General features: G+C 29.8%; 2 protein-coding genes across 5 annotated transcripts; one reads left to right on the top strand and one right to left on the bottom strand.

The window, feature by feature from the left end:
• Positions 1-25: 25 nt before the first annotated feature.
• Positions 26-5433, top strand: LOC130665724 (uncharacterized). The gene is made up of 6 exons (XM_057466264.1): positions 26-44; positions 228-295; positions 360-715; positions 1804-2075; positions 2147-2465; positions 3260-5433. The coding sequence occupies exons 2-6, from the start codon at positions 255-257 to the stop codon at positions 3430-3432; spliced, it is 1161 nt and encodes a 386-aa protein (XP_057322247.1). The 5' UTR covers positions 26-44; positions 228-254; the 3' UTR covers positions 3433-5433.
• A 39-nt stretch (positions 5434-5472) lies between these two features.
• On the bottom strand, positions 5473-8545 carry LOC130665723 (FGGY carbohydrate kinase domain-containing protein). Of its 4 annotated transcripts, none has more exons than XM_057466262.1 (8): positions 8262-8545; positions 7614-7635; positions 7295-7505; positions 6886-7235; positions 6309-6827; positions 6023-6248; positions 5689-5966; positions 5473-5613 (listed from the first exon to the last, which is right to left on the bottom strand). In XM_057466262.1, the coding sequence occupies exons 3-8, from the start codon at positions 7469-7471 to the stop codon at positions 5529-5531; spliced, it is 1635 nt and encodes a 544-aa protein (XP_057322245.1). In that variant the 5' UTR covers positions 7472-7505; positions 7614-7635; positions 8262-8545; the 3' UTR covers positions 5473-5528. The 4 variants fall into 4 exon arrangements, with proteins under 4 accessions (XP_057322245.1, XP_057322243.1, XP_057322246.1 ...); XM_057466260.1 differs by having other exon boundaries at positions 7569-7635; XM_057466263.1 differs by lacking the exon at positions 7614-7635.
• Positions 8546-11451: the final 2906 nt, after the last annotated feature.

An 11451-nucleotide genomic window follows, 5' to 3' on the forward strand; every position in this document is an offset into this window, starting at 1 on the left:
TGTTCATGGAAGTTGTCTTTTAATTATTTAGTTTTTTTTTTGAGGTATGAAGGGCGTTGTTTACATTTGACAATCAAACCCTTATCCCGCATGGCCGTCTGACGCTCTAATTATTTTTAATCCGTTTCGTTTTAATTTAGTTTTCTTTTTTTTTCTTTTCTTTTCTTTTTTTTTATTTACTTTATAATTTAAAATAATTTATTTATTTATTTGCGCCAATTGTTTAGTTTGTTTTTGCGATTTTGTTCAAAACAATGAAGAATTCCAAAACTGCCACATCAACAACACCAACGAGGTATTCATTTAATTAATCGTCATATTTATATATTTATTTTTACTTATAAATTTAATTTTTTCAGCAACGGCAAATGTATGATTGACAAAATTGGAGACTCCGGTGGTCTGTTTGACCTCGTGGTTCGTCCGATGTTCCAACAAGGCCACGAGGGTGAACTTTGTAGCTGGTTAAAAGAGTTCAGTCTTATAAGGACGACGTCGGGGTGTCAGCAACCTGAATGTGAAGGAAAGACATTGACTTGGAACACAGCTCGAGTTATTGACAGATACACGTGGGTGTGTCCAACTTGCAATAAAAAACAATCTATCAGAGAAGGCTCTTTTTTTATGGGAGTCAAAGGTGACTTTAGGACATGTCTCCAGCTTATATTGGCTTGGTGTCAAGATATTCCATCAGATATTGCTGCTAATAATTTTGGTATTTGAATATTTAAATAATTAATTGACTAGTAGTCATTTTACCCGCAATTATTTTTGATATTAATTTAAAATCATGTCCAGATCAACTTTAAGGGGTGACATGGGTTTCGTCGGGTAAAAAAAGGCCTATTTTCAATATTTTTTTTTCTATGTAAAAAATTATTTATTTAATTCAAACTTTTTCTGTCTCATAGATACATATTTAAAGAATAATTTCTGAAATTTTCAAAAATGAAAAATTAAAACTCCTTCATTGTAACGTCACTTCCGGTGACCCCTCGAAAGAAAGGTGCGTCCGCGTTGTCAGCATAACTCCTGACAGGATCATCTAAAATGAAAAAACAAAAATAAGTGTTTTAGTTAAGACCATAAACTCGTACTTGAACGAAGGAAAGAAAAAAAAAGTAAAAATTGGAATTTGGCAGACATTTAAAAAAAAAAATGAAAATTTCGCTTAAATTTTGCTTGACATTTTGTTTTTTTTTAAATAGTTGTAATTGAAAAAAAAAAAAATCCTTCGTGCGGGCACGAGTAAATTGTATCTCAAACACCTGTGTAAAATTTCATCAAGATCGGTTGAGTAGTTTTCGAGAACATTTGACAACCGACTTTGAAAACACGGTTCCGAGAAAAACGCGTTTAAAGTTTTGCTGAGCCTTCTATACCTGACTTGGAGCACACACCTTCCAAAGGCTGTATCTCCGAAATTATTATTCAGATCGACTTGAAAATTTAGGATGATATTCTTGAGATGTTGTCGAAATTAATAAGCAAAAAAAATCGATTTTTTGAACCCACGAAACCCACGTAACCCCTTAACAGATAAATTCATAAGGAGGTGGATAATAAATTAAAATTTAGACTTTAATTTTGACCATAAATTGGACATCTTGTCCCTTTATTGGGACTTCTTCAGCAACTTAATCATATAAACTCTATCGTTTACTGATCAAGTTACTGAAGAAGTCCCAATAAAGGGACAAAATGTCAAATTTATGGTCAAAATTAAAGTCTAAATTTTAATTTACTGTCCATTCCTATTAATTAATCACTTAATTAATTAAATATTTTTTATTTTTATTATAGAAATAAAAGAACACGTAATAAAAAAAGTATACGAAAGATGTAGCAAAGTCGCTGAATTTTATGTTAAATCACATCCTGAAGATTTCAAACTCGGTGGTCCAGGTCATGTTGTTTTAGTTGATGAATTTCCTGGTGGCTATATGACAGACACGACTCCTGATGTTACGACCACCAGAAAACGCAATAATAATTCACAAACAATTCTTTGTATCGCCGAAGCAAGTCACTTACCTCCACGTATTTGGTTGCATATAATAAAATCATTACCTGAGGTAAAAATAATTAAATTATTTTAAATATTAACTGTTTATTTTTATTTTCATATTAATAATTAATATTTCAGTCCGCAAAAATGAAAAATATCAACAATAATACTAATACTAATAATAATAATATTAGTATTAATAATAATAATAATAATAACAACAATAATAATAACAATAATAATAATGAACCTGGACAACAAAAATGTGGAATGATTGAAGAAGCAATAAAACAAATAGTAAATCAAGTCTTACCTGGAAGTTACGTCGTAGCAAATTCACGAGCTCGTTGCTGTAATTATGAATCACTCGTAGATTTAAAGCAATACGGAGTTTTTAGTATCGAATATTTAAAAAAATTTGATGCTCCAGATACTAATAAACTTATAAATAATTTAGGTAATTAAATTTATAATATTTAATTAATGAAAGGGTACAAAAGTTTGTGCTTAACAATAAGAATAAAGGAAAAGAATTCACGCAAATTTCTCTATCAAAATTATGATCGCGAGCAAATCACGTGAATTCAATTGAAAGACATATTCAAATATCGAATGTCATAAAAGAACTTCGAAATTGAGGTTGAGAAAAAAATATGTCAATAAGATAATTAGCAACACGATTAGCAAGACCATCAACAAGACAATTGTTGTGCTGGTGTTCTTGCTAGTTGTCTTGCTAATTGTCTTGCTAATTGTCGTGCTGATTGTCGTGCTGGTGTTCTTGCTAGTTGTCTTGCTAATTGTCTTGCTAATTGTCGTGCTGATTGTCGTGCTGGTGTTCTTGCTAATTGTCTTGCTAATTGTCGTACTGATTGTCGTGCTGGTGTTCTTGCTAATTGTCTTGCTGATGGTCTTGCTAATTGTCGTGCTGGTGTTCTTGCTAATTGTCTTGCTAATTGTCTTGCTAATGGTCTTGCTAATTGTCGTGCTGGTGTTCTTGCTAATTGTCGTGCTGGTGTTTTTACTAATTGTCTTGCTGATGGTCTTGCTAATTGTCTTGCTAATGGTCTTGCTAATTTTCGTGCTGGTGTTCTTGCTAATTGTCTTGCTAATTGTCGTGCTGGTGTTTTTACTAATTGTCTTGCTGATGGTCTTGCTAACTGTCGTGCTGGTGGTTTATTCTTATTCTTAAGCACAAATTTCCGTACTTCGTAATTGAAATTTATAATTAACGCAATTATTTTATTGTAGCGACAATATGGCAAACTGGACTAGGAGTTTGTGAAGAAATCCAAGAATCAACACGCGCAGCAGGACAGCAAATCATAACAAATTATCTTTGGAGACAAAGGTATGGATCAGTATCATCAGTTGCCTTTCAAAATATGCTCAATCATATTGTCGAGTGTTATCGTTTCACTTGAATATTTTAATTATAAAAGAAGAAAAGAAAGTAAAATAATTTTTTAAGCAATAGCCTTTTTTAGAGGCATAATTAAATAAAAGTAAAATTAAAAATGAATAATATTTTAAAAAAGTCTTCCAAGTGAGCTTCGGACGACGTTTGAGACTGACTCAAGTGCCTCTCGTATAGCGAATTGATATTTTATTACGTCTGAGAGATTATTTAGTGAAAGAAAAGTATCAAGTTTTAATTAAGTAACAAGTTATTGAATAATTATTGGCTTTATTATCATTAATTAGTTCTGTTAACTATTTAAAATTTTATATTATCAAACGCAAGTAATTATTATTAAAAAAAACCGGTTAGAGTTTTTAAGTTGCCCGGTTATTTATTAATTTTATTATTAATGCACAATGTTAATTTTATTATCAAGTTATCCAGAAACAAATGTCATTGGTTTATATATATACAGATCAATTAATAGTTTATTAATTACTTTAATAGTCTAACTTGTACTATACATTAATTAATCAAAAATTTTTTTAATTATTTATCACTAAAAATAATGATATTAAAAATTATATACTCATTTTATAAAAGTCAAAATTACTTTTGATTTAAAAAATATTTTTTTTAATTCGCACATTTTGTTTTTATTCGAAAATAATTTACTGATAATCGATACACTAAAAAGTTTGCGGATTAAATCGAGAGTAAATGCGGAGCGGAAGACGAAGTATTTATTTAATTTCTTCGGAGTAAAATTCACTTCGAAGGAGAGTTTATTTTAATATAAAAATACAGAACCGGAGTAAATCCGGATTTTTAAAAAATTCAGGTCACTCCGCTAGAGAAAAAAACTCCATATTTACTCCGTATTTTTTTTAAAACTCCGAGTGAATCCGGATAAAAAAAAATCTGTAATCACTCCCGAATTTTTTCAGTGTATAAACGCACATGTATAAATTTTATCCTTACAAAAAAATGAGAATTTTTACTATAGATTGTTATCTCTAAGATAAGAAGCCCAATACCCGATCACTTCTTGTTAAAATACTACGGATTAAATTATAAAATAATCAGATTCAAATTAAAATATTTAATTATTAATGTTAAAAATATTAGTACTATCAGCCGAACTCAAAGTAAATGCATTTAATTTTTTTACTAAGCAATTAAATTTATGACGTAGTCAGATCTAGATAAAGATGTATGACAAACACAAATGTATATATATTAGGGTGGTCGTTAAAAATTAAATTTTCTCAGGCGCCCCATAAAAAGCTTCCTTTTAGTGAAAAACTACGTGGGGAATTTGTTTTTTTCGTTTTAAGTAAAAAGAACACGTGCCTCAGGTCAAAGTTAATTTTTCGATACAATCGCGGTTTTTTTGAAATATCTCGTGAAATATGCAGATTAAAGGAAACAATCATAGGAACAATTTTGTAGGAAGTTAAATTTTTGACACAAAAGATCATGTTCATTTTTTTTATAAAATGTGTATTTATAAAGATATTTAAAAAAGATATTTTTAAAAAAATTTTTTTAGATCTGATGAATTGAGCGTTTTAAGGATTGCAAATTTTGAAAATAACATTTTTCTAAGTATGTAGAAACTACAACAAGCATTAAGGATTGATATGTTTCGAGTTACGAAGTTGTCTATATTTAAGAAAAAACGTTATTTTTGACATTCGTAATCCTTAAAATGCCCAATTGATAAGATCTAAAAAAGTTTTTTTTTAAATATCTTCATAAATACACGTTATATAACAAAAATGAATATGACCTTTTTTGTCAAGAATTTAATTTCCTACAAAATTGTTCCTATAATTTTTTCTTTTAATCTGCATATTTCATGAGATATTTAAAAAAAACCGCGATTGTATCCAAAAATGAACTTTGATCGTCCTGCAGCACGTGTTCTTTTTACTTAAAAAAATTTAATTTTTAACGACCACCCTAATATATATATATATATATATATATATATATATATATATATATATATATATATATATATCATATTAAAATTGACCGGCTACTAAATCTTGACGGGTATTGGGTCTGTTGCCTTAAAAAAATTGTTTATGTATAAAAAAGTACCAGATAAATTTATATTGTCTCGTGCATTATTTTTCTGTATTCGCGTTGATCGTCCACCATTTTTTTATAAACTTTGTACTTTCGACAGTGATACCTTAGAGAAAAATACATATATATATTAAATAAAAAATCTACAACTGGTATCGTTAATTTTAAATTAATTACTTACTGATAAGAAACAACTTTAGGTTTTACAACACTAGCAGATCCTGCCATGGCTCTGATCGCTTTGTTGACAGACGGATATGCCTTGGCAGCACACGATCCTAAAATAGCAGCGCCTAGAAGAACAGATTCTCGTTCCTTTGGGATGAGAATCGGGAGACCGATAACGTCAGCTTGAGTTTGAACGAACAACGGATTCTGGCTGAGTCCACCGCATATTAAAATTGATTCTATTTTGTGGCCTGCTTGGGTCAGAGCTTCCAGGATATGTTTAGTCCCGTACTAAAAATAATTATCAATCATTATAAATCCAAATATTTAACAGTAAAATTACGTACAGTCAAAGCTTGCATGGTCGCAAGATAAAGGAGCGCGAGATCTTCTTCATTAGACGACAAAGACAACCCAGTAATCATTCCCTGCAGAGTTGGATCAGCGAGCGGTGATCGGTTCCCATGGAAATCCGGCCAGACGTGTAGATCTTTAGTGAGGAAGGAAATGTCTGGATAGTTGTTGCGCTCCGCCATCGATTTCAGAAGATCCGAGAGATATTGCTGGACATGCCTAGTAAAAAATCGAATGATTTAAACCGATACTTTGACTCCATAGAAATTTTGACCTCACATTTTTCCATAAATTTTAGCCCGGATTTCTGCAGCAGCTGCATGAGATTCAATGATATGATCGAGTAGTTTTCCTGTGGCACTTTGGCCTCCTTCATTCAGCCACAGCGAGGGCACCATCGCGCTGTAATAAGGACCCCAAACACCTCCAACAAAAACAGCTTTTTCACTGACTGCCATATGACAAGTCGATGTCCCGCAAATGAGACCGAGTCTGCTGGTAAAATTTTCAGACACTCCCGAAGCTGAGCAACCGATCATACCAAGACCACCTGCATGCGCGTCAATAATTGAAGTTCCAACCGGAGTGCTTTCATTTAATCCCAGCTCCGTAGCTGCTTTGGAAGATAATCCTTTGCCCACTGGTTCTCCAGGCGCCTGGACTTTACTTCCAATCCGCCTCCAGTTGTCATCTTTCAAAGAAGACAATCCAAGTTTATTAAAAAAATCTTCGCACCAGCCATTCTCTCCCTTGGGGTTCGCGTTGTAATTCCATTTACACACAAGCGAACACAACGATCTAGGATAAATATATATCGTTAAATAATTTTAAATACTTTTTAATAAAAATATTTAACCTGCTCTCGCAGCCAGTCGCTTTCCATGTCAGAAAATCCGGCAAATCTAAAAGTAATTTAGCTCTTTTCCATGACTCTGGAAGGTTTTTCTTCAGCCACATGATTTTAGGGATCTCCATTTCTAGAGATATTTTTCCGCCGACATATTTAAGCATTTCATGGCCCATCATATTTATGAAGTTGGCTTCCGCTTCAGCGCGATGGTCCAGCCAAAGAATGACATTTCGATTGTCGTCACCATTCAAACTAGCAGTAACCGGGTGCCCATTTTCGTCACAAAGAACCAGCGAACATGTGGCGTCAAATCCTATTCCTTTTATCAGCTCTCTTGGGGTGTCATGTACAACAGTCTAGTTTAAATTTAATTTAATTTAATAAATATATAATTAATTGATTAATATTAAATTACTTTAACGACTCGTCTAACAGCTTGCCAGATATCTTCAGAAGACTGTTCATAAAAATCCGGGATGCTGTTGAACGTTTCAATAGGACACGTTGCTAATTTAATAAGCTTTCCATCGCAATCAAATAACGCCGCTCTAGCACTTCCTGTTCCAACATCAACTCCGACGTAATAATCCATTTTGAAACTTATTAATTACGAGTATAATTATAATCTACAACAGAACATAACGCACTAGTATTAATTATAAACTGCACAGAGTTATTGTGTTTATTACTTAGATAAAATCATCAGGGATCAAGCAGTCGGAAAAATTACTGACTCTGCGATAACGACTTCAATGTCTGAAAAAAAAAATAAGTAAATAAATACAATAAAAATAATGGAAAGTAAACATACTCACTATCATCGTACGTTATTCAAATCAGTACTATAGTCAGTATGTTAATTAATTTATGTGGGAAAATTTTATTCTCATTAATTTAAAAATTTTTAATTTCTCCTCTGTTTTTATTTTAGATAATTATGATCCTAGTTACCAGATAATTAACAATTTTAAGATTTTCATTCAACAATTAAATTTGAATTTTAAAAAAACTAAATGCGCATGTAGAAAATTTTAAAAACTACAAGTGAAATTTTTTTGTTTTTATAATTTATCGTTTTTTAAAAAAATTAAAAAATTATTAGACGTCAGTGTGTTAATTAATTTATGTGGGGAAATTTTATTCTCATTAATTTAAAAATTTTAAATTTCTCTTCAGTTTTTATTTTGGATAACTATGATGTCAATTAACAATTTTCAGATTTTCTTCCAACAATTAAATTTGAATTTTAAAAAAACTAAATGCGCATGTAGAAAATTTTAAAAACTATAAGTGAAATATTTTTGTTTTTATAATTTATCGTTTTTTAAAAAAATCTAAAAATTATTAGACGTCAGTTAATTTAAATTTCATAAATAATTTACCTCACTGCTGGTAATTTTATATTTAAAATTTTTAACTGTCACTGATGTTGCTTTTGATAAAATAAACTGATAAAATGTCTCATAAATAACAATAATTATTATCGATGATTGAAAAATTTTAAATAATTGAAACTGCCTTGAAATTTGTCGTGGCCTTTCCATTATTGCCATCATTCTTATTTCATATAATTCATAATTCTATAACACGTGACTTTGTGTTTATATGCAAATTAAAAACAGATCACATGGATCCTGACGTCAGGTTTAAATTACAGATAAAATTGTAAATAAACCCAAGTATTTAATGACTTTGTGATTAATCCTGTAATGTAAAGAATTTTATTAAAGTTTTTATTAATTTATTCAAATTAATTATTTATTTAAAAACGTTTATTATATTTATTTATAATAACAATAACTAACCTTCAAAATGGTGCGATTCAAAAACAGGTTAGATTTGTTTATTTATTTATTTTCTTTTTTTTTAAATATTATTAATGTGTAAAATATTTTTTTAGATATTTTACTATTGAAGTGATACCTAAAGAATCAGATCCAAAGCCATTGTTGATGAAGACGTCAACTTTGCAAGCGGCAATTCAAAAAGAAGTCAAAAATATTTATGGAGACCAAGGAGTAGCGAGTATTAAAACTGGATTCAATGGTAATTATTTATTATCTAACAATAAATTATTATTATTTTCATTAATTAACAGCTGACAATAATTTTCATTGATAAGTCATTTATTTACAGCTAAATATTGCAATACGCATACGAAAATTGCATTAATAAGATGCCGGCATGGGCCACATAATTATTTAATTAACACAATACCTAAAATAATAGACATCGGTGGGAAAACTGTGTCTATTAAAATATTGTACGTCGGTGCGACGATGAAAAAATGTTTTTTATTTATCAGAGTACGTATAATTATTTTTTTAATTTATCTGCAGCTTCTTTGTCTTGCGACGTGTGTAAATGTAGCAGAAATTAATAAATTAAAATAATGAAATTTAAAAAAAATCCGCGTGCTAATTTTGCATTGATATAAATACGCATTTTTTAATTTTTATTCTACTAACATTTTATTTTTTTATTCAAAAATTTAAAAATTGCCTCTTGTCAGTTACATTCACACTCATCAGACGTCAGACAAATTTAAAATTATAAATAACTAGAGTAAATAATTAAAAAAATAATATTTATAAAAATGCACTTATTAATTTCAAATTTTTTTAAATGCGCATTTTAAAAAATTTTATTTTATTAATTATTTACTCGATTTATGAATAATTCTAAATTTGTCTGATGTCTGGAACATTCACACTCATGTCTTGCGCGGGTTTTTTATTTTTGACGTTTAATTGATACTGGAAATAGCAGACGTCTAATTTTTGAATTATTCCCATTACTGAAATAAAAAAAAATATTTAACTGGTCAGTAACTGGACCACAGTCAATTACTGGGTCATTCTTTTTTTTAATGATAATAAAATTGTAGACGTCTGCTAATTTAAATTATTGGACTTGATTTATAAATTTAAAAATTTAAATTATAGTATAAATAAAGTTTCTTAATTTCTCTTTGCAAATTTAAAATATTAATGACATTAATAATAATTTATTTAATTAACAGAAATACCAGACAAAAAAACTAGAATCTATGTGGGCAAGTTTGAAGAATGATAACGAGAAGAAAAAAATGATTGACGCCTTGATGACGTTGACTCCAGCAATGAAAAACTTTCATTGAAATCGCTAATAAATATTTTAACTATAACTCATAAACAATAGTAATTATAAATTTATTAATACCTAAAGACTAATTAAAATTAATTATCAATTTATTTTTATTGTTAATTATCACAGACAAGACTAATAACCGTTGATAATAAATTAATATATTTTTAAATCTCACGGTAAATCATCCATGCAGTTCAATCCATCTACTAATTGCAGTACCACCTCCACCAGTCTGATAATTACCAGTGAAAGTGATAAAAATATTTATCTTCATAAAAGGAAAACAAATTCCTTTCTTCGTCTAGACCCAGACAATTAAGTTGGCGCGGAATTCAAATAATTGATAAACCAACAAAATTCCTTTCCAAGTCTTCAGTCATAAAACAAATATTTAAAAAATCATCAGTAAATAGAAATACAAAACTAATTATTGTAAATAAATTAATTACTCAGATAAGGGGGATAGCCACTGAGGATCGAAAAAATAGGTGATTTTCGGGAATTTTTTTGACTGGAATAATAAAGGAATTTGGGGATCGGGTTTTTTTTGTTTTCTAAAGTATACATTGAAGAGAATTCTCCTAAATTTTCATTAATAAATATCATGTTGTTACAAAGTTATAAGCATTTTTGTGGAGCAAAAAAAAAATTTCCCCCACCACGGTGTCATCTCTAACTCAAAAACGGATTATCAGAAACAAAAAAACCAAACGGCGTTGTAATCTGTATGCATGTGGTTATCGTTGCACATAGGGGATTTTGAAAATTTGGATTTGAAAAAAAATGGCGACATATTAAAAATTTTTTCGTTATTTTTTCTCATTTTTTTGGATTCAAACAGCCCTAAAAAATCTTAAAAATCAAAATTTTCAAAATCCCCTACGTGCAACTTTAGCTACTGAATAGACGAATACGGCAAAAAAAAAGTTGCGAATCGGTTGATATTTATGCAAATTACAGATGCCACCAGTTCAAAAAAAGTAGTTTCGAGAAAAATGCGTTTAAAGTTTTTAGTCGATGCAGCGGTCAGTTGACGCGCTGTCACAAAAATGACTATAACTTCAAAAATATTCGGAATTTTCATATAAAACTCTAGATACATATTTTTGAACATTTACACTTTGATTTAATAAAAGAAAAAAAAATTTTTTTTTTGAAATTTCAGTGGCTATCCCCCTTAAGTTGGCGCGGAATTCAAATAATTGATAAACCAAAAAAATTCCTCTTCAAGTCTTTCAGAATCCGCAACTGCTCCAGTCATAAAACAAATATTCAATTAATTATCAGCAATTAAAAGTACAAAACTAATTCTAATTAAATTTATTACCCAGACCCCAGAAATTAAATAAATCCCCACCCCTACGAATTTTTTTTCGACCCTTTCTCCCTGCATTGCCATAGGAAAATTAGATCATCAGTTGGTAGTACATCTTGACCTCAGCT

This window comes from Microplitis mediator, chromosome 3, assembly GCF_029852145.1.
Source record: "Microplitis mediator isolate UGA2020A chromosome 3, iyMicMedi2.1, whole genome shotgun sequence".
NCBI classification, from domain to species: Eukaryota; Metazoa; Arthropoda; class Insecta; order Hymenoptera; family Braconidae; genus Microplitis; species Microplitis mediator.